The sequence below is a fragment of the Schizosaccharomyces cryophilus genome, assembly GCF_000004155.1.
Source record: "Schizosaccharomyces cryophilus OY26 unplaced genomic scaffold supercont4.1, whole genome shotgun sequence".
NCBI lineage: Eukaryota > Fungi > Ascomycota > Schizosaccharomycetes > Schizosaccharomycetales > Schizosaccharomycetaceae > Schizosaccharomyces > Schizosaccharomyces cryophilus.
Window position 1 is genome coordinate 366482 of NW_013185624.1, and position 27974 is coordinate 394455.

General features: G+C 36.9%; 13 protein-coding genes across 13 annotated transcripts; 4 read left to right on the forward strand and 9 right to left on the reverse strand.

Moving 5' to 3' along the window:
• Nucleotides 1-144: 144 nt before the first annotated feature.
• Nucleotides 145-3293, reverse strand: SPOG_03735 (membrane transporter). Its single transcript, XM_013165999.1, has one exon. The coding sequence runs from the start codon at nucleotides 1738-1740 to the stop codon at nucleotides 322-324; it is 1419 nt and encodes a 472-aa protein (XP_013021453.1). The 5' UTR covers nucleotides 1741-3293; the 3' UTR covers nucleotides 145-321.
• Nucleotides 3294-4210: 917 nt separating this feature from the next.
• SPOG_03736 (oligosaccharyltransferase epsilon subunit) lies at nucleotides 4211-4823 on the forward strand. The gene is made up of 2 exons (XM_013166000.1): nucleotides 4211-4521; nucleotides 4592-4823. The coding sequence occupies exons 1-2, from the start codon at nucleotides 4226-4228 to the stop codon at nucleotides 4656-4658; spliced, it is 363 nt and encodes a 120-aa protein (XP_013021454.1). The 5' UTR covers nucleotides 4211-4225; the 3' UTR covers nucleotides 4659-4823.
• Nucleotides 4805-8638, reverse strand: SPOG_03737 (cell polarity factor Rax2). Its single transcript, XM_013166001.1, has one exon. The coding sequence runs from the start codon at nucleotides 8407-8409 to the stop codon at nucleotides 4945-4947; it is 3465 nt and encodes a 1154-aa protein (XP_013021455.1). The 5' UTR covers nucleotides 8410-8638; the 3' UTR covers nucleotides 4805-4944.
• An 84-nt stretch (nucleotides 8639-8722) lies between these two features.
• SPOG_03738 (40S ribosomal protein S13) lies at nucleotides 8723-9722 on the reverse strand. The gene is made up of 4 exons (XM_013166002.1): nucleotides 9401-9722; nucleotides 9274-9306; nucleotides 9163-9209; nucleotides 8723-9084 (listed from the first exon to the last, which is right to left on the reverse strand). The coding sequence occupies exons 1-4, from the start codon at nucleotides 9600-9602 to the stop codon at nucleotides 8911-8913; spliced, it is 456 nt and encodes a 151-aa protein (XP_013021456.1). The 5' UTR covers nucleotides 9603-9722; the 3' UTR covers nucleotides 8723-8910.
• SPOG_03739 (two-component GAP Cdc16) lies at nucleotides 9649-11298 on the reverse strand. The gene is made up of 4 exons (XM_013166003.1): nucleotides 10510-11298; nucleotides 10348-10438; nucleotides 10106-10253; nucleotides 9649-9901 (listed from the first exon to the last, which is right to left on the reverse strand). The coding sequence occupies exons 1-4, from the start codon at nucleotides 11008-11010 to the stop codon at nucleotides 9730-9732; spliced, it is 912 nt and encodes a 303-aa protein (XP_013021457.1). The 5' UTR covers nucleotides 11011-11298; the 3' UTR covers nucleotides 9649-9729.
• Nucleotides 11202-12872, forward strand: SPOG_03740 (NuA4 histone acetyltransferase complex subunit). The gene is made up of 2 exons (XM_013166004.1): nucleotides 11202-12050; nucleotides 12182-12872. Exons 1-2 carry the CDS (start codon nucleotides 12018-12020, stop codon nucleotides 12569-12571), a joined length of 423 nt encoding a protein of 140 aa, XP_013021458.1. The 5' UTR covers nucleotides 11202-12017; the 3' UTR covers nucleotides 12572-12872.
• SPOG_03741 (ARP2/3 actin-organizing complex subunit Arc34) lies at nucleotides 11821-14360 on the reverse strand. Its single transcript, XM_013166005.1, has 2 exons — nucleotides 14221-14360; nucleotides 11821-14178 (listed from the first exon to the last, which is right to left on the reverse strand). The coding sequence occupies exons 1-2, from the start codon at nucleotides 14280-14282 to the stop codon at nucleotides 13281-13283; spliced, it is 960 nt and encodes a 319-aa protein (XP_013021459.1). The 5' UTR covers nucleotides 14283-14360; the 3' UTR covers nucleotides 11821-13280.
• Nucleotides 14361-14463: 103 nt separating this feature from the next.
• On the reverse strand, nucleotides 14464-15927 carry SPOG_03742 (pyridoxine-pyridoxal-pyridoxamine kinase). Its single transcript, XM_013166006.1, has 5 exons — nucleotides 15581-15927; nucleotides 15432-15540; nucleotides 15196-15384; nucleotides 15022-15139; nucleotides 14464-14974 (listed from the first exon to the last, which is right to left on the reverse strand). The coding sequence occupies exons 1-5, from the start codon at nucleotides 15617-15619 to the stop codon at nucleotides 14512-14514; spliced, it is 918 nt and encodes a 305-aa protein (XP_013021460.1). The 5' UTR covers nucleotides 15620-15927; the 3' UTR covers nucleotides 14464-14511.
• Nucleotides 15928-17014: 1087 nt separating this feature from the next.
• Nucleotides 17015-19691, forward strand: SPOG_03743 (autophagy associated protein Atg24). The gene is made up of 4 exons (XM_013166007.1): nucleotides 17015-17077; nucleotides 17223-18262; nucleotides 18322-18457; nucleotides 18515-19691. The coding sequence occupies exons 2-4, from the start codon at nucleotides 18131-18133 to the stop codon at nucleotides 19450-19452; spliced, it is 1206 nt and encodes a 401-aa protein (XP_013021461.1). The 5' UTR covers nucleotides 17015-17077; nucleotides 17223-18130; the 3' UTR covers nucleotides 19453-19691.
• On the reverse strand, nucleotides 19585-22235 carry SPOG_03744 (DUF726 family protein). Its single transcript, XM_013166008.1, has one exon. The coding sequence runs from the start codon at nucleotides 22023-22025 to the stop codon at nucleotides 19731-19733; it is 2295 nt and encodes a 764-aa protein (XP_013021462.1). The 5' UTR covers nucleotides 22026-22235; the 3' UTR covers nucleotides 19585-19730.
• SPOG_03745 (RNA-binding protein) lies at nucleotides 22163-23576 on the reverse strand. The gene is made up of 2 exons (XM_013166009.1): nucleotides 23282-23576; nucleotides 22163-23126 (listed from the first exon to the last, which is right to left on the reverse strand). Exons 1-2 carry the CDS (start codon nucleotides 23515-23517, stop codon nucleotides 22598-22600), a joined length of 765 nt encoding a protein of 254 aa, XP_013021463.1. The 5' UTR covers nucleotides 23518-23576; the 3' UTR covers nucleotides 22163-22597.
• Nucleotides 22342-25387, forward strand: SPOG_03746 (GTPase Ypt5). The gene is made up of 7 exons (XM_013166010.1): nucleotides 22342-24166; nucleotides 24235-24274; nucleotides 24338-24361; nucleotides 24423-24483; nucleotides 24550-24596; nucleotides 24655-24701; nucleotides 24756-25387. The coding sequence occupies exons 1-7, from the start codon at nucleotides 24086-24088 to the stop codon at nucleotides 25089-25091; spliced, it is 636 nt and encodes a 211-aa protein (XP_013021464.1). The 5' UTR covers nucleotides 22342-24085; the 3' UTR covers nucleotides 25092-25387.
• SPOG_03747 (uncharacterized protein) lies at nucleotides 24787-27632 on the reverse strand. The gene is made up of 6 exons (XM_013166011.1): nucleotides 27109-27632; nucleotides 26939-27036; nucleotides 26604-26890; nucleotides 26517-26551; nucleotides 26343-26466; nucleotides 24787-26294 (listed from the first exon to the last, which is right to left on the reverse strand). Exons 1-6 carry the CDS (start codon nucleotides 27217-27219, stop codon nucleotides 25390-25392), a joined length of 1560 nt encoding a protein of 519 aa, XP_013021465.1. The 5' UTR covers nucleotides 27220-27632; the 3' UTR covers nucleotides 24787-25389.
• Between the last annotated feature and the right edge of the window lie 342 nt (nucleotides 27633-27974).

Consider the following 27974-nt stretch of genomic DNA (forward strand, 5'->3'; position numbering starts at 1 on the left):
AAAATTTTATTATACGCGTATGGGTAACAACAAGTCACAATCATTGGGTATGTTTACATGAAATGAAGGGTTATTCTTTTTTCATAAGTATGGCTGAATGGCATGATAAATCTATCTTTCTAAAAAAATAAAAATGAATTGTTTCTGGTTTGTTTTGAATGAACGGTGTGAATTTTTGGCAATGCAATGGTAGCAAAAGTCTGTTGAAGAAAAGGAAAGCATTATTATCATTCATTATTAGTAAATTTACATAACAGGAAAACCGGTGAAAAAGTCATGGGAATCATCAGTTATAAGAAGCATTGTTGAAAGAAGTAAGACTTAGAGAGAGCTTTCAAGGTTTTCCTTCTTTTCACTCTCATAAGAACTCATATTTAAAGGAATATCCGAGCCTTCTATGACAATAGGAGACTCTAAAGGCTCTTCTTCAGTGACTGAAGATTCTTTTCCATAAACTGCTGTTATGCTGAGTTGCGAAAAAGACAGCACGATCATAAATACAAGATAAATGATAGCTTGGTTTTTAAAAGAAACACCACCTGCATCAATACCAAACGAAACACACATGCCAGCAGCTTGGGTACCCTTATACAAGCCAGCGTAACTGGCATACATAGTAGGATTATTTACCAAAAGCGAAACACACCATTGCACAGAGACGACAGATGAGCAATACTGAACCCCCATAAGCAAGTAGAGAACAATGGCTTTCCCATAGCCATGATCGGTCCAATCAAGACTGGGCGAAGTATTAGTGAGATCGATTTTGTTTTTCAAAATCCAGGCAAGCTCCCCAGAAAAAGAGACGATAAGAATAATTGCCTGTATAGAAAGTCCAATGAGACCGCGCTTTCTACGTGGAAAGCGTTTTGCGTCTAGGACGGCCGTAAATAAATAAGGAAGAAACAACTGAATAGACCAATATAAAACATTGTTTAAAGACCGTGTACGCAATGAAAAATAGTAGGAATTTAGGTGAGATTGCCAGGCCACTGTACTTTGAGAAATAAAAGCAGATGGTAAGAGAACCAATAAACGCCAATCTTTGGCAGCAGCAATAAGGCCCCTTAGTTCTTCAACCAAAATCACTTGACTTGGTGGAAGAGCGAAAGATCCGTCGGATTTTTTTACGCTAGATGGATCCTTCACGAAGAATGTCGCCAAAAGGACTGCCATAAACATGATAATGATGAAAATAATGTATACTGCTTCAGGAACACCCGTGCTTTTTGAATGGTAGTTTAGACCAAAGGCAATTAGGGATCCTACAGTGCTACCCAAAGCGAGAATAGTCCATTGTGTTGACACGAATAGAGACTTTTGGTGTTGACACGAATAGGCAAGACCGACATATGCTGTCGCAGACCAAAGTAAGCCTGCTGCTACTCCAAGATAAGCGCCTGTAAATATTGGAAACCCCTGCTTCCCAGTGCGATCATAAAACCAAAGACCACCGATGTACATAGGATAGCCAGTGGCACCAACTGCCAAAGCCCAGCGAGGACCCAGTAATTTTAAAAGCGGACCCCCAAGCCATCCAAAGAGGGCATACAAGGCATATAATAGTGTGTTGGTAACGTCTGCGAGATGAAATGTTGACGGATGACCGCCTCCAGCGCCCAAACCAGTAACAGCGAGATAGATGCCAGGACAACAAAAGAGAATACAAGAGACAACGAGATTTTGAAATTGACCAAATTGAATGAACCGGCAGTTGGCCGTCTTAGATAGAAGATACATATTAGTTTTCGTTGTCTTGAACAGAAGAAGACCAAATTGAAAGGAGACACAAATTCAAAATTAAGATGAAAGATTATGAGACAAAGGTATCCGTTAAATTAAGGATATCTTTAAGACTTTGGAAATGTGATACTTACAAAAATAAATAAATTACACGCAAAAGCGGCAATCTCAAAGCAAGCAAATATATATATTTTTATGTATTAGTTCACCTCTTACCTTCCTTATCGAAGAAAACACCTTCCTCGAGTCTCAAGACTACGACTCCTCTAGCTTCCACTAGCCAACGTTTGATAGTTCTGCCAAAAACCTATTATCTTATGGGTGTTAGTGGATCTGTTCCCCGAAAGGTACAGGATAACTGTTTCGTATAGGTCAATGATTATCTCCCGCATAGCTAATCTTTGCTTGATTATTTCATGCCCATGGTGGAGCTGTTTTGTTGCTTAAATAGTATAATCTAACATAGTGTGTCACGAAAAAAAAAAAAAAGCCATAGTAGAAGCTACTTTTTTATTATTTTTGTTAGCTCCAGCTTTCTATGTGCCTCACACTTGGTAACCAAGTTGGTTGTTCTTAACTGGGAAAAGTTCATGTCGAAACCAGTATGGGAAATTTGATAACGTATGCAAACCTTTTCAGAAAGATGGAAATTGCAAAATAGTCGATTCATGATTACCTTTCCTCTTGTAATTAGTGTTTTCCGGACCATACATTCTGGTCTAACATGGAAGGCTTGGGCATTTTCATTACTTTAGGCGTCCCATCATCCAAGAAGACGATTGGGACACGTATAAGAGTTTTGAAAAGTTTATTATCATAGTCCGAAAGACATTTTTGCGAAATTTGCTACTAAAAATACCAACTGAGCAATTAACTTTGTATTGACCCGCGAGAGAGAGTACCAGACCTGGCATGGATAGATGCCGAAAGTATGCGGGGACTGAGTAAGATTCAAGCGCCTTTGGGATTGACATTAGTAGGATGAAGCTCTATGCTACTTTACACTACTTGCTACATCCAAATCGTCTTACGTGCATGGATTTACATTTTGAGAAAATTTCTCGTTGGTTCTCATGTTCAGGAAACCTTTGGTTTACATACATTATTAAAGATTTTTGACGCTTTCCATCTTTATACCTACAGTATCAACACTTCTATCTTATTAAATTCGTGGACTGGAACATGAACGTAGATGGGGAGACTTTCCAATGGTCATCAACTACTATGATGTGTTTTCTTGTTTATGTTGACTTGGTTCAATACTGAAAATTCAAAGCTGATAAAGTTTTCAACGGGAAGTTGGTGTCAGTCATGAAAGTGGTGCAGCCCAGCAGCCCTCAAAAGAATTCCTTCTCTGTTGATTTTCATTGCATAGGGTCTAGTCCTATGTGCAAGATAATAAATAGAAGGGAGAAACTCGTATAACTTGTTTCTTAGAACCAAGCTACAAGTCGATATCAATATGAGAGTGGGATTTTTTTAGCTAAATAGTGAATAGCCGCGGTCTGTCTCATACGACTCTTCTTAAAATCCTAAAAGTTCATCTGACACATACTTTTTACTTACAGATTATGAAGTGCTCAAAGAAAATTTGACTTGATATATCTAAAGCTCACATTGCGCTGCTAACTATTTCAATAGGATTTCTCCATCTTTTGAATAATGAGTTATTTGTTTGATGGAACGATTTTACCTGAATTCACTGGGAGAAGCGATTTCATGAGCAATCCTTCCTTGATGGCATGACAATCCTCACAATAAGCAGTATCTCTTTCCTGTTTTAGTCACCTGCTACTCTTACTAAAATAAACTCGAATTATCCGCTTGAATCTTGTGGTAGAAATATTCTTTTTTTTTTGGCTTCTTCCTTAAGTGCTATAGCGACCGTTTTGCCAAAAATGGCCAAACATTGCCCAGCGTTGATAGACAAGGTAAGCCAAAGGTAAATTTTTATCCTTTCTAAGATAAATTGGTTTTTTTGTCGCAAAAGTTATAGCTTCTACCTGTTAAACTTTTATGTTTATGATAGAGTCTTAAGTTTATGATGAATAGATCGTGTTTCAGAGCTTTCCATCTTAAAGAGCCATGTGATTTTGAAAAAAAGAAAAGAAAATAAACTCTACATCCTGTTCTCGCAGTTCTGTAAACGAATAATGCTCGTCAACTTCATGGTTCATGAGGCCTTACTAAAATTTCATTTTCTAACGAAATTAACGAAAGAATACATAGTAAAATATTCAGAGCTAAAATTATTCAATTATTTATTTCATCAAGTGAAAAGTTGCACCCTTTGGATGGGTCTTGACTAAACGATGCTATAACGCTTCTCTTTTCGTTATAGTCATTTCCTAAGCATTGAAAGTTATCTTTTTAAAAGAATAACATATTTCATTTTCTCTTGAACTTTCACTTTCTCTACATTTCACTTATCCTCTACCTACCAACTAATCCCTTTACCAACTCCACCTTCCCCAAAACCAATATGGCACCAAAAGTAACTAATGCTTCTTCTCTGGATGCTTTCTTTGCCTCTTACAACAAAAAAACAAATTCTTCCTTAAAAATCATTGACTCTTTCTTGGCTTTTCTCGTTGTTCTGGGTGGATTGCAATTCATCTATGCTGTTCTCGTAGGAACCTATCCTTTCAACTCGTTTCTCTCTGGATTTATTAGTTGTGTCGGTCAATTTGTAATAACTGTCGGGTTCCGTATGAGTTTGACTACTCAAGATGAAAAGGATGAAAAGTCCAAGTGGTCTCCTTTTACCTCAAATAAACGGTAAGTAGAATTAATTTGAAAGTTTCAGGTATAGAAGCTTTTCCTTCAGCTGTTAACTGTTCCTCTATAGCGCCTTTCTAGAGTTTTGTTTCTCAAGTCTTGTCCTACATTTCTTTGCCGTCAATTTCCTCGGTTAAAATCCCCAAGCTCTCAACAATTGCTTTCTTCTTAAATGAAAAGGTTGACGCCCTACGAATTTATTTGCTACGGTCATTAGATGCATGTACTACTATTCTACTTGTGAAAAGACAAACTTAATGTAATGAAATATTTTTTTTAATTTCATCTTATGAACAAAAATCAACCTTTCAAATGAACGAAAAAAGAAGCGAATTAATTTAACCAAAAGAACGAATTTAGTACGAAACAAGTAAAATTAACAAAATATATGAATTACAGTTGACTCATAAACTTTTCATGGGTTTATGATTCCTCGAACTGAATATAATTAGCATAATCACCAACAGCTAAAGGGTGTGGATGCAAAAAGCAAAAGACCATCTCAAACATAGTAGCTATTAACATTATGGAAAACATTACAACCATGCTAAGACAGAGACTGATGATTACAACGTGGCGCGTGCTTTTGACACTTTTGTCGGGTCTCGGAGGATGTACTGTTCGAATAGTAGGTAATGTTGAAAACTGTACAACAACATCATCAATACATTGTACATCGCCATTTCCATCAACAGCTGTCAACAATGGAAACCAGGTATTATTGAATAAATAAGCAGCAGAAACCCTATTTTGGTTTTCTAAAGTAAGCAGTCCTGATACGACAGCAACTGATCCATTCATTGGGACATCAGGAAATGCATTAACGTCGAATACACCCAAAGACTTTATTTTTGATTGATTCAATGATAGTCCATTGGAAATATCTTCGATTTCACTCCCCTCTAAACTAATAAAGTAGGGAACGTTGGGCCTAGTGCTATACCCGTATAACAGAAATGAGGAAGTATTGAAGGATGCACTGGTGGGATATCTAGCTGTGTAATATACTGGGCCCAAAATAGAAAGATCTTTTGAAAAAGGAAACAGAGTTTGAGTTTCAGTATCATAAATCATCAAATATTCTTTTCTTCCATCTTCAAAAGAAAAGTCTCCGCCGACTAAAAGCTTAGTGTGTTCATCGTTCATATATTCCATGCTGTGTACAATACCACGGCTGTAATTGTATTGTACTTGCTGCCACGTTTTTTGGACGGAGTTTAGATGACATAGTCCCTGACAACTATTGTCAAGAGTACTTATATTTCCTCCAAAAAGAGTAAAAGAACATTGGGTATAAGATGGTAAAATGGTATCAATTTTACCACGAAGTTTGGTTAGATACGTGGTATTTACAAGCGTATTAGCGGTAGCATTGAAAACGCGATAATGGCCATTTTCAAGGTAAGGATCCTTATAGTCACCAAATAAAATGTAAAGTTCATCTGCAATAGCAGTAACTTTTGAAATTGACTCATTTGATTCCAAAATTTGTTTTGGGAATGAAACACCAGTCTTGTTAAGCATATAAATTTTTGAAATTGTATTATCTTGAGTGCTTTGGTTTATGGTCGCCAAAATAACCATTGAAGTGTTTTGAAAAAAATTTGTGACCGATTGAAGGTGCAAATCTGAAGGGATATAGCGCAGATAATCAGGAACAAAAGAAGTAGCGGCTTTAGGAGTCGAAAAGTACATGATACTATTCGTTGAGTAATCAGCAAGCGCATTTAATTTTCCTAATCTTATCGTTGAATCATTTTTTGTAGCAATACTTTGAAGAGTTCCAGAGAAATACGGATTCAGGTCAGTGTTTCCCAGCCAGCTTTGCGACGAAGGATTCCACAAAGCATACCCATCCACCGTTAATGTCGTGTTATCCTTGTTGTAAACAGTATTAAAATTACCTTGAAAAGAAATATATGTAACAGGTTGTCCCAACTCATAAAGGATACTAGTGCGTATGCGTCTAACAGCACCATTAGTGCCAAAACCAAGAGGTTCCCAAATACCGTTATTGAACTGAGCAACATAATTCAAAACTTGACTTTGATCGCTAAGTGATTGAAATAAACCAGATATATACATTACACCTCCATAGTCAAGTATATCCGTAACCGCTCCGTCCATGCCCCAGCCTGGAAACGACTTGGGTACTTTAGACGAATTTATATATATTAGATTCCTTCCATATTTCGAATTAAAGTCACCACCAATACATATACCTAAAGAGCAATTTTGAACTGCGTTCACAAACTCGCTTGAAATATCATCAGTAGTGAATATGTTGCTTGGTCTCATAGAATTATTCGGATGAGAAAATGACAGAAAAACAAGACCCTTACTAGTTTCGTCCCATATATTTTCTTCACAACGGAGAGAATGAGCAACCAAGCTACTATTATTGAAAGGCAGAATTTCCACATAAGGTCGAAAGGAAGAAGAAGACCCTTGCACAAAACCACTGTATACTCTGATATACTTATTATAAGAATACCGCTGAGAGATCACCTTCTGGCTTGGAGACGCATTCTCAGCGTAATGAACTTTAACAACCGCATCATTTCGATAAGAACAAGTATCATCGTAATGACAACCAGGGACCATTAAATCCAATGAAACATTTGATGAGTACGTTATATTTGGTATGAATGTAGCGGTAGCATTTTCCAAAGAAGGAGATGAAATCCAATAAGGCATAGAAGCATTCTGCGTAGAAGGTTTCCAAATCCCGGTATGCTTTGAAAGAGAATTGTAACCAGGGAATTGACAGGCATCTTGATTAAAGGAATTATCAAAATAAGAGACGGCGTTCTTTTGAAAAAATTGAATACCCTTAACAGCGACTAAATCGGCACCAGGAGCATCATTGTAAAGATGCACATTTACTTCATAATCGGTCCAACCTTCAGGAAAATAGAAATCGTGGTATTGTTTCGATGAATCTAGGGAACAATTGAAACTACAGCTTATAAAGCTAGAATTATCAGCGGGTTTGTATGTCAAAGGTACAGGTTTATCATATGAATTAGTCAAATGAAACGAGGTGGCTGAAAAGGAAACTATATCGTCAGTAAAGATTCGGATGGAATAAAATTCAATTTGGTAAAGGGCCCAAGAATTAAGAGACACCGAATTTGGATAAGACACATCCCAAATAAACAAAGAATTGTCTGAATAACAAGATAAATCCATGACAGAAGTACTGGTAGAGCTTTCGGATAATAAAGTAGAAGAACGAAAACCAACCTTTGCAATTTGGATCTGATCAGTAGGTATAAAGGGTGTACTACGTGTAAAATTCCCGTAAACAGCAATTTCATCGCTCGCTGTTGGCAGAACGGAAGAGACGTTACCATTAAAAGAATATACATATTCAGCAGCAGAAAACGGATCTGTTAAATTCCACCGGTAAAGTTCAGTAATGGTAGTAGACAGATTTGATGCATTAACTAAACCGTAAAGAAAAGGGGAATAATCATCACAAAAAATAGAATGCAAATGAGAAGAGGTAGATGAATGATTATGCGAATTGAGCTCATAAGAAGTATTGGAAAATAATTCGTGGACAGTTATAGAAGAATTCAATCGGTCAAAAATGGGCAGGTAGGATTTATTGTCATCGGGAATAGTGGTAAAGCAAAAATCGTTGAAAGAAGGAAGTGGTAAAGATATTAGAGTCCACGACCCATTCCTATACTGTTTATATAATTGATATGAGGTATTAGCAGAAACAATAGGCTCTGACAAATAGTTGAATCCCACAAAAGGACCTAAGAAAGAAACATCATAAGAAACAACTGGGAAAACATAATAAAGAAAGACCAAAACAAAAGCAAAAAGAATATGAAAACGCAATTGTAATTGTGAATATGCAATTCCCATAATCATTGATGCAAATAAAAGAAAGACGAAAAAAAAAAGGTGTCTAATTTGCTATCTTCATTCTACTGCAGTTTCGCGAAATGCAATAAAACATAGACGTTATAGTATACAAAAGAAGGAAAAAAAAAAAAACCAAAAAAAGAGAGAAAGGAAAGAGACGATTAAGGGCTAACACCCCGTAAATATGCTGCTATCCTTAATGAAACTTCCGGTAGTTGTTAACGGTAAAAGTCATCTATCTCCCTTGTTTACATATATATACAAAGTCAAAAATTCACGGACATATCTCTACACAGCTAGACAATGTTTACAAACACGTGTGTAATGGTTCATTCTATTTATACTTTAACATTGAGTTTGCATTACTCTTTATTTACGATCTATTCGAATAATACTTACTGTTACCAAGCACGGCTTACAATCTGCAGAATTTTTATGAAACAATCTTATTTTGAAGCCCAAAAGCAAATTTCAACCAAGAATTCACTTCGCCGTACGCCGATAAGCTTAAGCAACCAAAGCAGAAGCAGTGGCAGACTCGTACTTCCAGGTAGGAGGAAGAGCACCGACCTTGCGGTAGTAACGGGCAAGACGGTGGATACGAGACTCGATGAGAATCAAGCGGAACTTGGAGTCCTTGTCCTTACGGTTACGCTCCAAGTGCTTACGGACGGTAACAGCCTGCAATCGTTAGTAACTATAGAAAAATTGCAACAATCAAGACAATCGTTGCAAAGGTTTGTCTGTGTGATAACCTACCTTCTTGATAAGATTGTAGAGATCCTCGGGGAGCTCAGGAGCAAGACCTATCACTCTGTCAGCACACAGAACCAAGCAGAGGCGTATTAATCTAAGTAATAAAGGGCATACCATTAGCCTTCAAGATACGCATGATCTTTTGACCTATAGTTGGGTTAGTATCTTCATTTTCCAAAGTCGGGTTTTTATAGCAAAAAAATTTTTCTCGCTATTCTTTTTTCTCTCTGTTTAAACATACCAGTAATGAAGCGAACTTGAGGGATTCCATGAGAGTCACGGAGAGTCACACCAATTTGAGAAGGGGACATACCCTTCTTGGAGAACTTGACAATCTGATCGACAACAGATTCGGCATCAGCCTTGCACCAAGCAGGAGGAGAACGAACATAGGGTAAAGCAGAAGAGGCAATACCCTTTCCATTACTATGCATACGACCCATTTTGACTTAAATTTGTTGTTTTCTGGTTGAGGTGCAACGCGAGTGAGAGGTGTGTGCTAAAGAAGTTAATCTGCCTCTTTTCTTTCTTGTCATATACAGCGTGACTGGTTCCTTAGTGTACCCTACCCTAATGTCGGTTTGGTTCTAAGCGGTCGATCACTATGCCTGCTTCTGGATCCCAGGAATGACGCGCTAAAAGATTATATAGTTCCTGCGGTATTTTCGTTATAAGGACAACGGTTAGTCCCGTTATTTTTTCAGCGTCTAACTCGGGAAAAGTGCGTAAAATATGCATAGGACTAATTGTTAGTATGCGTAAAGGGAGATACCGATACATAGTGAAACGGAGTGAACAGAAAGAAAAGCAAAAGTTGAAGGAAATTGATGAATTGAAAGAAGGAAAATAACGGACATTCCTTGATTTCATTCTTGTTTCAAAAGGAAGGATCAGTTTCGGGAAGGTACTTTCTATACCACGATCACTGGTTTGTTTTTTTACATACCTTGGATGATTGATCAGTTGGTCACGAAGCAGAAGTAACTGTGCAATAACACAGAGAATATTGAGATGGGTTCCATAGGCAAACAGAAAGTCCCAAATTGCCAATACTTCTGACAGAGGTGCTGTGCATGCACTCAAAGTAAGGATAGCTAAAATGTTAGCAAACAGAGCACAGATCATTTAAGAAAAAATAAAATTCTTTTGATCAAAGACAAAAGACAATAATCAATCATATCTACTTACAAGGTAGAGCATACAGCTTGGCAATTAAGCCTTTAGAAAGAAGATGAGAATAAAGAGGATAATCGACCGTTTCAAGGCATTTATCAAGAAGCTAATACAGGTTAATAGGATTAGCTTTCGCAATAATAATTAGAAATAAAAAGAGAAAAAAGAAGCACCTACCTTAGCTCCTCTATGTACTCCATCAATATTAGGAAGAACGTATTGAGGACACTCACGCTGTAAGAGTCGATCAAAATGATGGAATGCTTGGCTTTCACTTTTGCAAACATATAGAAAAGGAGAAGCGAGTACGTTCATACCTTGGACGTAGATGGCACCTCGTTTCCAGACATAGGCATTCAATAAACGGGAAAGTGAAGCTTGAGATACGCGGGAGTGAAACCTCGTCTCAACAACTAAGGTTCTAGATACATCGTTTTGTATTTTTTGAGCCATAGGAGAAGGACCTTGACGTACATAATGAATGTATTCATCAGCGCTACGAGGGGGGGAGTTCAACAAGATGCTCCAAATATACGGACGTACATGAGAATTTCCTTCTCCATCTGATTCAACTTTGTCCAACATTACCTCATACCGCAGTCGAGAGACACATTCTGAATGCTCTTCTTTAGATTTTGGTAACAAACGCAGAAGACGTTTATTATCTATAGCAGGCATGAATAAAGGAGAAAAAGGAGCAATCTTGAGAATAAATTAAGTATTAAATTCTTTTCATAAAAAAAGATCGATATAAATACAGCGTTCTAGTCCAAAAAGTCAAACCGAATGCATTGGATGAGAGGAAGAAAATGATGCAAGTGTTCCGACTCCAGGAGAATCGATTTCAGGAAACCAAAATTGAGTAAAAATGGTTTGAAAGTGTTTGAGATTACAAAAGTTGGACTAGGACCAGGTCTTTTCTGTCTATGGTTCCTGCGCTAAGGTACACACTAAGGCGTCTTTCCTTACAAAAATCTCTCCTATGAGCTTCTATGGATTTCATTCATGAGCTTTTATTGAAAATAACTAATTCTTTCAAACGTCGCAAAGTTTGTCTTCGGACTGCACGAGACAACTGCTAGTCAAAACTCAATTGCTCTCTCAAAAGGTCATAAGAAGCTTGTAAATTTACATGTTTCTTGACATACTTTTTGTGATCAAGTATCTTATCTTTTGTGAAATCTACTATCCCTTGTGGTCAGTGTTAGTACTGCCTATATGTATTTGTTATGTGCCTTTAAGTGCAAATCCAAGTGATGGAATCAGAAGAAAAAAGAGCTGTACACTTTCAACTCCTTTCATAATTTTCAATAGCCTTGGCAATTGGTTCCTACTGCAAAAACCATTGACTTATCAACGAATATGGCATGAAGGACAAACAAACCTGGAGGGAATGAACTACAAACCTTCAATTCATAAACAACATTAAAATAGAATACACACTTTTTTATGATTATACTTCTATCGATATACTACAACAGAAAAAGAGATGTTTGTTTTTGCTTTACTACGATATCATATTCTTCTCTTTAAGAAAAATACTTCAAGACTCCAACGAAACTGCATAAGAAAGAAAAAGGAAGTACAGAGAAGTAGATCCTTTTAAAGTTTGATATAAAGAAAAAATTTAGGAACTAGGCTTGGTCTTAAAGGTCAGAATTGATTGTGCACAACATTGTACAGCAATGTCTGATTCCAGTATAAAATCTAAAAAAAATGTAAGTAGAAACAATAGTAACACTCTCGTCATTAGTTCAATAGGAATGCGAGAAAAATATGGTCTTTTAGCCGTACTCAACCCTCGATTAACATGTCTTGTTCTGAGAATACTTACCTAGAAACCATTTAGGATGAAATAGCCAATCCCTCGTACTATGAAAGTTGTAAAAAGGAATTACACGAAATGCTCGAAAAGCGTCACGAGCTGGAATCTTCCTTGATGGAAGTAGAAGATTCCTTGTATCAGTTAGAAGGAAACTATCTGGAGAAGACATCAGGGACAGGGAATATAATACGTGGCTTCGACGGATTGTTGAAAACTACTGGATCAAATTTACGACGTCGTTCAGATTATGTAGAATCAGATCGTTTATTCTCACTCTCCTCTCTCACAAGTCCCAATGCTCGTTCTGTAAATTATGATCTAGATGACTCGACAGAAACAAGCAGAAGAAGAAAGCGTAAATATGAGGGAAATCAAGCCGATAATCGCCGTCGACTTTCTTTTCGTGAAATGTAGAGTTCCGTATCACAGTTATACAGTCAACTCTCTATAGACATTTTGACAAAACATATTTATCAACCGATAATAAGAGAAGATTAATAGGGTTTATCGTGATACATAATATGATGTTTTCTAGGGTTTCTGCAACGGTTGTTTCAGTATTGAATCAAGAACTCCTCTTTTACTTTTTCAAACGTGCATAAAGCAACTTAATAAAAATAGTAAGTTTGACCTTTGGCCTGTACATTTTTTCCTATGTGAATTACTACGTCCTTGAGAACTGCAAGCAGCATGGCTTTTCACACCTGTTTCCAATAAATTGCAAGTAGGAAAGAAAAAAGGATGTTTTCTATGCGTAATACAAATATAAGAAAGTAATACTGAATTGTATCTGCTTTGATGAAAGAGATTTCAGAGTTTTTAAAAAAAAAACATTGAATTTATTTCAATTTATACACCCGTCTTGTAGCGTAGCTTAATCTCTACAAACAAGGGTCGATGGAAGTAATTCATTAGAAAGAAAGAATTCAGCTCACATAATACATAAGCGCGTAATCAAAATTCGTGGAAAGGTAAACTATAACAAAGTAGGAGAAACTTTTTCAGCTTGCGGGTTTTTCTTGGACAATTCCACAAGCAAAAATGGATAAAACAAAAGTGATGCAGACTTTCCTTTATAAGCAAATATAAAAAAAGCCTGCAAAGATAGGTATTTTTCCACCGTTTAAGCATGTACAAAAGATCGACCGCTTGCAGTTTTCCTTTCGATTTTCACGTCAGGTTTAGCACGGTTTAGAACCTTTTGGAAGTCAGCAACGCGCTTGCGCATGCGTTGGTGCATGTAGGCCTTGGATGCCTTAATGTGATAATGCAATGTATTGCGGAATATTTGAATGTGCGATATACAGTCTTCTCGGACTTGAGGAGTGAAATGACGTTCAAATAAAACAAAGGTTACGAACCCGCTATCTTCGTCCTCATTCTGGATGCCGCCAACGTTACGGATTTCCAAAGGAGGCTCACGGTAAGAGAATAGAACTTGTGGAGCAGTTTGAATAGAAGGGCGGCGACGGGCATCCACGAATTCTTGTAAGAAAACTTTACCAAAAATTCTGTCTGCTTCTTCCAAAAACTTAGTGGAAAAGACGACAGTGACTCGATCGTGCTCGGGCCATAAGACAATCATTTCCTCATCACGGTAATGGATAGCCATGTAGTTTTGAGAAACTGACTGCTTGTTCAATAAAACAGTACTTTCGGGGTCTTTCTTTACCATTTCAGCCAACTCTGCCTGCTTAGCAAAAGCACTATGGAATGGAGCAGCAAGTGCATTTCGCTTTAACAAAGAAGCAGAAATAATCAGTTGCTCCCTTTCCTCTTGGGTAGATGGTAATTGTTCCAAATCGATAACGATACTAAAGTTGTATCCAGTCTCAACAGGGCTATGGACGTAAGGGCCATAGATTTGGTTGAGTAGATCCAAAGTGCCGTAATTAACCAATTCAGAGAAGCATTTCATATACAAACTAATTAAAATTTTCGTTTTGGACTCTGGAGTGGAGATATGAAAGGTCACTCCGTCGAAATCCGTGACAACTTGATCAATTGACGACGGATTGTCACTTACGGGTTAGCTTTCAAGTATATTTTATTTCTTTTCTTACGTTTGAAATCGTTCTGTCAGAAGATCGTGAATAAATCTGTTGTTATAGTCTAACGAGAGCATGGTGGATGGTAAGCTGGGTTAGTCTTGGTAAGCATGTAAAGTCATCATAAGTTAAGAAGGAATCAAACGTAACAAGAAAAGAGAACTGAAAATTCAATAAATTTAAATATAAAGTTTTTCATATTAGATTACTAAGTAAAATAGGAAAATTCGTAAACAAGACCAAAAATATAAAAGGAATAGCGATCCTCGTATGGAAAAGGAAAGCTTCTAGATGATGATTTGAACTTTATTCGAAGTAGGTAGCCGATAATAACAACGAAGGAGAAAGTATGCTTTGCTGGCTTTTTATTATCGACAGCTCGGCGTACGCTGGGTGATAGTTTTTTACATTTAGAGAGCTAATTCGAGAAGCTGTTCGTTGAACAACTTCATGCACTGAGTTTAATGAAACTTCAACAGCCTTTTTGAACGGGTCTGTTTCGTCTTTGAATTCATTGGAAGCAATGTGAGCTGCGAGAAGCGCTGTTAACAAATCACCGGTACCGCAAAAGAAGCCTTCAATGAAAGGAATCTTCACATAGAATGGCTTTGACTCGATGGAAGAAGCAAAGCAATAAAGATTTTTGGTGCTTCCTTCCATCGCCAAAAATGAGGAAATCACGACTTGCTTGATACGATATGTTTTGTGCAAAAATTGAACACAGTCGTAGGCAGACGCTAATGATTTCACAGGCATTTTTGTTAGGACCCTAGGAAATATTTGTTAGATAATCCTATAAAAAGAATAAACTCATACTCGGCCTCAAATCCATTAGGCGTAATTAAATCTGCATAAGGCAGCATGGAACGGTATAGAGGAAGAATTACTTCCTCGACGTACAGTTTTCCATTATCTCCAAGAACAGGGTCCAATACTAAAAAAAGTGTCAGTATGAAGGTTGGTTGTAGCAAAACTTTTGAAATATCCTACCCCAAAAGGCATTCGGGTTTTTCTCCTTTACAAGTTTAGCGATTTGGAAGATGGTTTTTACACATTCCATTCCGCGAGAATATCCAGTCAAAAGACACTCGTATCCACTTGGGTTAGCAAGGCTGACACCCTCGTACAAGTCCATGATTTGAGCAGCTTCTAAGGTTCTTCCTTTAACAATCGGGTATCCTGGAAATGTCAGAGTTTATGCACAGCATTGTATGGGAGAAACAAACCTGCATGGTTTGACAGTTCTACAGTGGGAATGACATCCACATCCCAGCCCAAAAGTTGTAATGGAAATGTAGCAGAACGATTACCAACGTAACCGTGACAAACAGACGACTTTTTGATTAGTTTTTTAAATTTTGTATTTGAAAAATACCTGAATAGCCAAAATACGTTTCGTTTCTAATGGATTCATAAGCCTTTGAATATTTTAAGAAAGCGTTTGGTAAAGTCGAGCATGCCAGGAAAACGCAAAATTTGATTCAAGTTTTTTAATTCTTTTCAATTTCATTATTTTCTTTATTTTATATTTTGCTAAAGAGTGAAATCCTTTTCAAGTGATTTTCGTTGATGAAATCGCATTTTGCTGAATTTCTCCTATTGCTCTATTTTTTCTGCAGAGGGAGAGGCTAAAAAAACAAAATTAATTGAAAGAATTTGTTCCTTTAACATTATTAGAAAGAATTTTCCGAAAGATTATGTTTTTGTACTTTTTAAGATTTGTTTATAGGAAAGAAACACCAATAAATCCAAAAAAAAAAAGGCGTGTGAAAGCAGTTGCTCTTACGCACGAGCGATTTTTTTCTTTTTTTCTTTCTACATATTGTCCTAGGTATTTTCACTGAAAGAGAGATTTCCTCATATACTTTGTTTACGATTTAATGTTTTTGCATGTTGTCGCATTCATCTGAAGCTCACCATCCCTTTTTCAATAGTTTATGTGTCAACATATAATTCAAGTTCATGAATCTATGAGCTAGTGTTTACCTGCTTGGTCTGTATGCCCAAAATGCGTCTGTTTCATACAGTGAGGACGGTTTTAATTTTAGAGCCAGAATTCGAAATGAACGCCTTTGTTCGATAAACAAAAAGAAACTTTATGTTTTTTCCTTGAGAAAAAGGCTTCAAAAAGTACTTGCACAACAATTCACATTATCATATTCGTTTGTCCGTTAAAACGATGTATATCATTCTAATGGACGATAGTAGGCGATGTGAAAAGGAAAAAAAAAAACAAGATTTTAGAAACATTCTTTAATTGGTGGTTTTTCTCTTGATGAATGAATGAATCTGTTTCTGCTTTTTTCATTGTACTTTTCTTATGAGACTGAACTCTTTTGTTTGTCATCTTGAACCATGGTCAAGGCGTTGATCGTTCATGTTTTCAATTTATTTATTTTTTTTTCCTTTGAAACTAAAAAAAGTATCGAAACAGGTCCATTATATTATATATTATTGAAGACAAAAGAAATCACTTTACGTATTTGTTTGTTTATGTTTATGTATGCGAAATTCTTTGTTTACATGGCTTTTTCAAGTCAATGGAAAGGAGAAAATACCACTCTTTCATAAAGGATACCGAAGAAATACATTTTGTTTTGAAGAGCTTCAAGTAACCCCTCCTTACTTATTTATTAACCTTGGTAATAGCTGAGTACTGAGTAGATCATAAAAATGAGAATGGTATAAGCAGCAGCTTGTGTGACTACAAAACCAACCTTCAGAACCTCCTTTATTTGGAAAAATGTTTCGTTAACCGCATACCGAACTTTCTTGTTCTATACAAAGGTTGCGTCGAACATATCTAAATTTGGGCTTTTTTCCAAGTATCAGGCGTCATTGAAAAAATTCATATAGGAATATCTTTTTCATTGTAAGTCTTTAAAAATAAAGCTTTAAAAATTCCGGCTCAAAGAAATTCTTCAAAACCCGACTTTAATTGGCAATGTTTACAAGCACTTTTCATAGGAAGAAGAATGTAATTGAGGGAATAAGAGTACAAGAGCTAATTCTAGTAGATTTTTATCTTTAAAAAGAAAAGAATAATGTATGGATCTTCCAATGCTTTCTCTTGAAACTTGAAAGACTCTTCTTAGTGAGACTCGTATTTGTTTCTGAAATGTTTTCCTCCTGAATCCTACGGGTTGCAAAAAAGAAAAGAAAGCTGAAAAAACTGCTTCAGATAGAAGAGCTATTTTAATCAGAGTCCTTGTAAGAGATATGATGATATATTCTCAGACCTGAATTATCAATAGGAAATGGCATTAGGTATACATAGACGTTGAGAATGATTCTTTTTACTCCTTTTCATTGAATGAAATACTCTTGCCGTATTTATACCAGTTTAACTGCGTTCGATCTTTCCGAATACTCTGGCACTCTGTCATAAGTTACAAACAAGAAAAAGGATATTGCTTCAAATTCTACCTTTTTTTTTTTTTACTTTTTTAACATTTCTTTTAGTCGTAAACTGCTCTTAAATTCCTCCACACTGCTTGAACTTTCCTCTCATCTCACATATACCAAGGAAACTAGAACCAACCTCGTTTTCAACGCTCTCCCTTTACAAGCTAAGATTTGGCATCTTTTCTGATATAAACAAGACACTTTCACTAAATTGCTGTCCCAACACATCCTGAACTGCATGTACATACCTTGGTTACGATTAATTTCTCATTAACTACTCGAATCGTAACTTCTGCTCTTTTACGATCCACGGCTAGGCGTTTGGCTTTCAAATTTAATCGCAGGTTTTGAATTAACGCTTCCTGCATCGTTATACCTTGTTATCTCCTAGCGACTTTCTTTCTCTTTTTCCTTGAATTCGTGTTTTGTTAAGTACACTGTTTGCGGCCTTTTTAACATTTTCTCGAAGTAAATAATTTGGAGTTCCATATTCCTATCATCCTAAATTCGCCTTTTTTCTATGTTAAATTCCATCGATTCAGAGAACCCTCCTCCCAGTTCGACTCCCTTTATAGAATGTTTCGTAACAGAACCTAGAAAGGAGCTACAAGGTTCACGCGATGCCCATGTTTCTTATCTGATTATTACCAAGGTATTTAACTTTACAAAGAGTCGGCCTCTGTTATATGAATACTAACGCTATCGTAATAGACGAATTCACCCTTATTCACTCGGTCAGAATGTAAAGTACGACGTCGGTTTTCTGATTTCGTCAAGCTTCAAGAGATATTATCTCGCTTGAATGAGGATTGTGTTGTTCCGCCCCTTCCTGCAAAACACAAATTAGGTATGTTTCCTACACTTTCCTTATATTCTTTGAGATTCTTTCACTAACATTTTTTAGAATACATTAAAGGAAATCGATTTTCAGAAAATTTTATTAATAGAAGGGCAAGTCTTCTAAATAGGTACATCACTCGTTGTGCGTTTCATCCAGTTTTGCATCGCTCTCCTCATTTCATTGCCTTTTTGGAGAATCCAAACTGGAATAATTATGTTCGCTATTTCATTCAACCAAAACTAAATACTACTTCTAAGCTGGACGAGTTTTCCGACTCATTGTTGAATGCCTTTTCGAAGCTCAAAGAAGAGCCTACTGAATTCGACATTCAGCGGGATCATGTTCAACAGTTTATGCTGGGTATTTCTAACCTCGAAACTTCAATTCAAAGAATTGTTAGGCTTGAGAAGACTCTCGAGACTGATTACGAAGATGTTTCTACTCAGTTCGATCGATTGGCTTCATTAGACCGAACACTCGAAATTCCCGTTGAGTCTGTACATCAAGCTCTTCAAAAAACAGGCGAAGAATACTCTTTCTTGATCGAGAAGCTAACTCTTTTGCTCGACACAATAAAGGATGTCCAGTCTTATGCCCAGTCTCTCAAAGAGCTTTTGAAACGTCGTGATCAAAAACAGCAGGATGTGGAGGCATTGCAAGAATATTCATCAAAGCTATCTCTAGAAAGGGACAAAATTTCCTCTGGTGGTTCTAGTGGGTTTAGCTTTTCTAAAACGTTTGATGATTTGCGTGGAGTTGATCACAATGATTCTCGGCTGAAACGACTAGAGCAGGTTCAGTCAGAACTACAGGCTGTCGAGCAAGCTATTCAAGAAGCTTCGATTATTCATGAAGCATTTAATCAACGTGTTCGGGAGGAATCAAAACTTTTTGATAATGTCCGCCAAAGCGAGATGCTTAATGCTATTAACGAATATGCAAACATCCATGTTGAGTTTTTTACGAACATTCGGGAGCTATGGCTTCATGCTAAGCAGTGATATTGCTTAATGACTTTTACTTCTCTTTGTCATGTTAAGTTCAAGTGCTTATGCAAGTAATTGACTAACTTGACCTTTTGAACTATTTATTATGATGGTGATGATGAATATGATGCACAACTTTTTTTTTACCGCACGATAACTCATGAAATATTATAGAATTATACACAAAGTTATATAGTTAATGCACATTACAATCTCATTATTAAACTAGAATATCGTGAAAATTAAATAGTAAGAAGCTTCGTTTTAAATATTATGGGGCTTCAACCTCGTCTTTACTGTTTAGAAGATGAACCGTATTTCTTCCTAGATTTTTTAAGACTGCGATAAACCGACGTCTTTTCTGGTGTATAGCTACGTCCTTTGGCTTTCATAGTATTAGCAATTAGTTCTTGCTGCTTTTTTTGACATTCCTCTGCTTCAACTTCGTGAAGCAGTTCGGATTGTCGCTCCTGTAAAGATTCAGGAATTGGTTCCTGTACAAGGTCCGTTTCTTCGTTAAGTAATTCAAATCCGACCAAAGACAGTAGTTCCGGCATAGCTTCCCGATATGCTAAATGACCTGGGACTAAGTCAGTAACATCAATATTTTCCATACCAGGAATATCATCAATGCTTCGTAATCCAGCAACGCGTCCAATTCCACCAGAAGTAGCTCGAAATAGATAACCAAGAATCCAGTCATTTTTCTTAAAGCCATTAACAAATCGTCCAGCCACGACTGAACTTGCTCTCAGCCATGACGAACGCTTAAAAATGACAGGAGTACCAAAAAGGTATACATTTTCCACTACGCTAAATTCTTGCTTCTTTTCTAACTCTCTTAAACAATAGTATATCACACGGGCACCTAATGAATAGCCCACTAGTGTAACCGGTCTGACTCCCAAATATCTATAGCACAATAAATCCGCTAGTAATTGACCAGTAGCTTTGGCTCGATCCAAAGAGTTATTCCAAGGATTGTCAATTAAATAACTAAGCTTTGTCAGAATTAAAGGGACTTGTATAGCACCCATCAATGATACCAGTACAGTAGAACCCAATACTTGCTGCAATGATTGGGTCACAACTTCCGTAGCTAAAATGCTCATCGTCTGACCAGCAGACGCAAGCACTTCTGGCTCCCACAAAACTGAAAAAACGTCCCCTACTATCGGGTCGAGGGAAGAAAACGATAAGCGTACATCATCTTCTTTGCCAGACATCCACCCAGAGACGGTTACGACAACATTCGAACGTCCGTTGGCATGAACTGGTCGAAACTCAAAAGTTTTGACATCAGCTTTTCTATGTGCCATTCCGGTAGTTCCTAAATGCGTTCCTGATAAGACACCTCCGACAGTAATCAAGGCGGCACTTCCTCCACCAGCTAAGAAACCTGAAGAAGCGACACCACCCAAGCCTACGGTAGTAAATGCAGCCCCAATCCCAGCTGAAATAAATGGTGCTAAAAGACCAGATGAAAGCCCAATCACTAATCCTCCACCAACGCCTGCTAAACCCATCAAAACATATTTGCGACGTCTTGAGAATTTCTTACGAAGCTTGACAACAGCTTCACTATTCGAGCTTGATCCCATGTCTAACTCACCAACGTTATCTGTTTCAATGGTTTCAATAATATATTTTTCAAATTTTGTAATCTCTAACGAGTCCAATCCCAAAACTTTGCCAACGTAGTGTAATAGTACTCGCGAACGGGCATCATAGATGGACTTGGATATTAATACAAGGAAAAGATCACAAATCACTGTCCAGCGAACGTCAATCCGTACTTCTTTAGATGTCTTCAACTCTGACGAAATGACCTCATCAACCAGGTCCTCATCGTCTAAAATATCAGAAGTAGAAGTAACATGATTTGACGATACAAGAATTTTGGCAAGGTCCCCTAGCAAAACAGAATGTCGCTGAAGGTTATCAATCATTTTTCGTTCGTCCTTTGAAATACCCAAATGTTCATAAAGATTTTCGGTAACAGTATCAGCCCAAACAATAATGTTTTCAAGTGCGCTTTTGCATTCACCGCGATACCAAGAAAATGATGTTAATTGAGCGACGTTATCAACCATTATAGTTATTGCTAACCTGCATACGCCCGCGTACGCCATCTTTTCTGATTCAGTCAGAATACTACCTGTAATACCCATTTGGCTGTCCATGCCTATCTCATCTTGATCATTGCTATTCAGACTGACCACCTTCATGGCATCACTGTCCAGCTGATGCTTTTGGTCTTCGTTCTCATCCCGAAAAACGCGTGTGTATTGAGCATCTGTCGATAATTCTTGATTTATGTTTTCACCAGGTTGGGATGAAAAGCTATCTAACGTGTTTTCATCTTCTAAAGTAGACTTGGAGCTTGTAATAATTTCCATCGGCTGCCATGTATCATTCGTGGTTGAAAAAGACTCGGTGAAGTCAGAGTCCATATTATATAATTCGTCTTTTTTTTTATCAAAGGAAAGAGCTTCATTTTTGTTTACTACTTCCGACAATTGCGATTGGTTTGACAAAGAATGCGTAACATCCAAAGAAGTACTCTGTCTCGATGAAAAGCCTGCCATTTAAAACGACAGCATTGACCAATTTATATGATATGTATGCTTATTGCTTTAAATAATAAAACTTATCAATTTACAACATTCCAAATTGAAGTCTTGTGTGTCTTAGGTACAGTAGTGGCTGGGAGAAGAAGCGTGTAAGTAAGTGTAATCGGCAAAGAAGAGGTTGGGGTAGTAGGATGGAAATAGAAGAAACAGATACAGAAAGGAAATTGTACATCATAATTTTACCTTTTATCAGATTTCTATTATAGAAGGTTATTCATCAGTATTTGTAGCTTTTCATATCGTATATCAACTATGGTCGTCTTCATAAATACCTGGACAATTCTTATCCAAATCTTCCAAATCAGTATAACTAAATCCACAGTACAGACAGTAGAGGTACTTCCTTCGAAGGTAGAGTAAAACCGTACTTAATTTTTCCAGCTCCTAAAAATCAGCGTTAGCGAAAGATAATCAAATATCATAGAGAGGTAGAAAAGAAAGTCATTTTCCGTTACTGAAACAGGCATAAGAAAGCACTATCCTAGACGGAGACATGACAGGGTAGGACAATCTCCATGGTATACTATTCATAGATTAAGGATGCCACATTGACTTACCGATAGTGAGTCAAAGTAATGAAGCTCTTCATCCGTTGCGTTTAAATCTTCTTCGAAATGCCCTTTTGAGACATCCAATTCTGATGCAGTTTCCAGTTGGGAGAGTGGGATACGGCTAGAAAGGCGTTTTCGTTTAACTCTTTCCTCTTGATCTTTTTCTTTCGCAAGCAATAAAGAACGATAGTATGGATGTGCCTTTTCAGGGGTCATTTCCAAACCAATCTGTTCAAACTCATTGGCCTCTAGTTTTTCAAGAACGTGTTGAGCAGAAGAAAGCTGAATGGCCACTTTCTTTTCTAAATACTCTTTTGATTTTTCCGTGGAGAAATCTTCAATTGATTTTTCCTGTTCTTCAACCTCTAGTCGCTCTTCTTTTATAATATCCTCCAACCGACGCTTCTTGTCATTACCAAAACCAATCCCAGTCTTGTCTTGTTTTTTCTCAACATACAAGGGCTCAATTTCTTCTTTTTGTTCTGCACCCAGCGATGAGCCAGACCTAATCATTGATATTAGCTACATTACTGCAAGTCAACAAAAAGGAAAACGCATGTATCAGAATAAAACGAAATAGAAACAGACAAGAAATTACAATTCGTATTTCAGCTGTCATTCCTCCAAAGACAACCCCAATGCTTCCTTCTGAGAACTTACTTGTAACCCATCTTTTTCATCATTTCTAATGCCTTTTTTGAACCCACGGATTTTTCAGGCACGACTTCAGATATTCCTTTTTTAAAACTTTCATATTCTAAGGATCTCTGGCTTTTCTGAATTCCTCGTTCTTTTGATTCTAAATTTCGCTTTTCTTCACTACTCAGCAAGGTTGATGGGGTAAAATCAAATTTCATAGACATGTAGTCTTCTACATCGGATTCAGAGGAAGTCATTTTCAAACACAAAAATATTAAAACATATGTGCCTCTTCGTTTTCGTCAGGCTGTTTCGTAATGAGATACTTGGAGGTATTCAAATACTTTTTTCCATCACAAAACATCTCTCAATTTCACCTTTCCAAAACAGTCCTTTTCCATGTAATAACTTATGTAATAGCTTGCAAGGCCTTTTCTAAAGACTTTGGCTAAGAAATGTTGTATCTATTATCCGAATTCTCAAATGAACAAGCAGTTTACATATGAACCCAATCCAACTTTCATCCTGAGAGTTCCTTCCAACCCGTCTAATAAAAGAAATATTCTATATGATCCTTGGTCTACGCTTTGCATTCCCCTTCCTTCACGAGATTGTATTTCTTGTCTGTGATATTGTTTACTAACGTTGCGAATGTTTCTGCTTTAATCGTATTAAGGGAATGTGCTCGAATTCAGTATCTTCGTAGAGAGAACCTGACATGAGACGCCTCAGCGTATACAAACTTGCCATCTACCATCATCTTTAAATTATCTCAAGGATCGTTTATTTTCCATCAATTGTTGTTTCTAGTGAGTGACTTTCAAGATGGCAAGTAATCCAGCTCCTAAGAATGTCGTTACGGTGAACCAAAAGCTTGTGCTTCTTGGCGATTCTGCTGTTGGAAAAGTACGTTTCTTGTAAACAGGAGTTTTTTTGATTTGTTTGAGCGATTGCTTACAAAAATTGCGGCTCAGAGTAGTCTTGTTCTTCGCTTCGTAAAAGATCAATTTGATGGTATGAAATAAACTTTATAAGCACTTGTATGAATGTAAGGTAAGATTCTAACTTTATTTATAGATTACAGAGAAAGTACAATTGGAGGTAAATATATTCGAAGGGATTCTTAGTCTTTAGAATTTGTTTGCTAATGACCATTCCATAGCCGCCTTCTTGACTCAAACTGTTCCCATTGACGATAGCACATCTGTAAAGCTCGAAATTTGGTAAGGAATATTTCCGTGTTTGTTCACCTTGTTTTCTGGGATTCCTGAGTATTAACATGTTTGTAGGGATACTGCCGGTCAAGAACGCTATAAATCCCTAGCTCCTATGTATTGTATGTATTAATCAGTTGAATGGCTGTAAAGGACGAATGTTAACAATTCAAATTGCAGATCGCAATGCCAATTGTGCAATTGTGGTTTATGATATTACTCAAGCTGTAAGTATTTAAAATGATTTCTTGGATAGCAATCACTAACGTTTCTAATAATAGTCTTCTTTGGAAAAGGCAAAATCATGGATTAAAGAATTGCAGCGCCAAGCTCCAGAAGGAATTATTATTGCACTTGCTGGAAACAAGTTAGATCTTGCTCAAGAGCGTAGAGCTGTTGAGAAATCCGACGCTGAAGCCTATGCTGCTGAAGCCAATCTTTTATTCTTTGAGACTTCAGCCAAAACTGCTGAAAACGTAAACGAACTTTTTACTACTATTTCGAAAAAGTTACCCCTTGAAGACAAGCTTAACCAGGCTAGAGGAAATGCTCCTCGTGGTGTTAATCTTTCAGAGTCTTGGCCGAATCCACCATCTAGCAGCACTTGCGCATGCTAAGCTAAACGAAACGACTATATATGCGTTTTTATGTCAAAAACTTAATTGTTCCTTACCTTATATTTCTATGTTTGATATGAATTTGCTTCTATGATCACTCGCTTCCACCCGCTTTCTCTTCGATGAAGTTATTTGCTATTAGTTATTTTATTTGTGATTGTGGTAGCAAAATATGGATTTCTTTTGTCAATGCAATATTAATGTACATAGCAATGAATATTACATGTCCGACGGAAACCAATTTGTACCGGCACCTGCTTTAAACATGCCCTATTGTATTTGATAGTGCTTTGTCGTATCATTTCTTCAAATCTAGTTTTTTTCCTTTATCTGTCCGATGTCTAGCTATGCGCATCCAATCTTGATAAAATGTAAGAAAAGCGTTTTCTGAGCGTGACCTTTCGACTGGAGTTTCAGTAAAAAGCTGACTCCGTCGTCTCTTTGTTCTTTTCCTCCGTTGCTCATTTTCTTTTAGATAGTCTTCATACATTGTAGTAAGTTCATTTTGAATACCAAGATCAAAGCTGTAATTTGGAAATGGTCGCCGGATAAATCGTAGCTCATGTTGGGAGATGTCTTCGTTCTTTTCAAAACTAAATGGTGTATTCGTAATGACTGGATTTTCGACTTTCAAAGTTTCTTGGTTAGCATGTCTGGCCTCATGACTCTTCTCAGTCTTCCCACCTTCTAGCGAAGCAAATAGTTTAAGTTCATCTACTTCTTCCAAGTCAGCTTCTGAGTCATCTTGAGCGTCAAAAAGCTGTATATTATCTCGTTGTTTTGGCTTATTTTCATCAGCAAGCGTATCAACCTCAGAAAGTTTAGCAGCTTGCTGAGTTGGAGCTTCTTGTTGATCTTGTTTCTGTCCCATTTCTTCATGATGACTCTCAACGGAGGATAGTACTCGAGAAGGTTCTTCTATTCCGGGACCCGGAACAGAAACTGATGGATAGTTGGTTTTTTGCTGATCTATTTTACTTATCAATTCGTTTTCGCTTATTGTTGAAGCAGAGACAGGTTCGGCTTCGGCCAGCCTTTGAAGATCTTGCTGGTCAAAAAGGGTCAATTGGGGTACATTAGCACTAGGCTCTGGAGAAGACGACCAAGAGTAAATTTCCATTTGCTCTTCTTCCTTGACATGAATATCATCTGGAAGGTTTTCCTTAATTTGTTTGCTCTCTAAGAGATCAAGATTAGTATTTCCTATATCTGTTAGTAGATTGTCATAACCACATAATGGAACAGACATACCATCAACAGTTTCCAGAAGTCTTAATTGGCCCTCTGGGATGAGACATTGTGCAATATCTAAATAAGTCATAGTTTTCCACCGAAAGGAATTCGATGTTTCTGTTTTCGGTTTCTCAATAGATCCCTAAATAAAAGAAATAAGTTAAAAAAAATCCGAGTTAAAATATGTATTACCGGTAGAAACAGTGTTCCAAGCTTTTGAACATCTCCTAAAATATAAGTTAGGAAATTATCATGAGAATTCATAGGCTTCGATTATACCATTAACAGCTTGTTCCCTGAGTATATGAAGGACTGAATGTTCATAACATCCATGAAGCTCATTTGCAAGAGCTAAAAGGTACGGGGAGTATAGTAACGAACGAAAAAGCGGTGAGGAGACGATGGGCTTTGGTTCACCGAATATGACACCTTCACAGCTAAAAAAATTAAATGATTCTATGTAGAGCCATGGAAATAGATACGAGTCTTGAGGTATAAGGTGAATCGAAAAATGTCCAAGGGAAAAGATTCCGCCTTTTAGAGAAGTAAGTCTTTTATCAGTAAAGCTGCAATTCTGTCAGATTTATCCCTTCAGTTTTTAAAACCATTATTACCTTGTCAAATGTTGAATACATTGAGGAGAAAATTCAGCTTCAATATAGTGTCTTGTATCTGATAATTTAGCGCGAATGGAAGGCTCATAGGTCAAATACTACGTTTGTTGTTAATAAATAAATCTTCAAATAGCTGAAATATAAATTCCAAGATGCCAATGGTATCATACCTCAGATAATTGTAAGGGAAGGCTCTTAAATTCATGGGCAGGAAGAACGTCTGTATCTTTCATAGTATCCAGTAACCATGACTCTAGCCAAGGGTTTAATATGTTGGACATAGTTTCTCAGTTTGTCTATGCTTAATGCTCAGACCTGCTTGAAGACTCAAACAAATGCGCTTTCAGAATCAAAATCGTCAAGTCGTCTATAACTTTGAAAATGAGTCGCTGATAAATTTACCGCATTCTAAAAAGAAAAACAAAAGAATAGAAAGATGCTTCAGCTAAAAGAACACTGCCCCTGACCTTTGGAAAATGACAGGTCCTTAATTTTCCGCAAGCTTCAAAGTATTATCGACCAAAAAAAAGAGAGATATAAGAATGAAAATACCAAAAGATCAAAAGAAATAACAAGAAGCTCTATGTTTCGATTATAAGACCTGAACGAACAGCAAGTGTTCTCTCTAAAATGACAGACAAGATGAACTTGTTTGCGAAGGGACATACTCAAATCTTGTACAAATACAGATTGCTTCTTTTCCATTTTCATAAAAAAGCTTTTAAAAAAATAAATATACTATATTATTGAATCGTCCTTTGATCCTTCGAATGTCTAATCCACTACTGAATGAACCAAAGGTCAACAGAAGTGGGTTCTTTTGAAGTACATCATATATTAGAGGAGAGCTTTAGAAAAAATTGCAACTTGGTCTTATTATCCTAAGTCACACATGATTCTTCCAAACCTAGAGTCTTAATAGTACGAATGGACACAAGATGCTACTATGCTAATGTGCCTAATTTATAGAGTTCTTATCTGGAATTAATTCTTGAAGGAATCAACATTTTTATGGACAATGGATACGCTTCTAAGT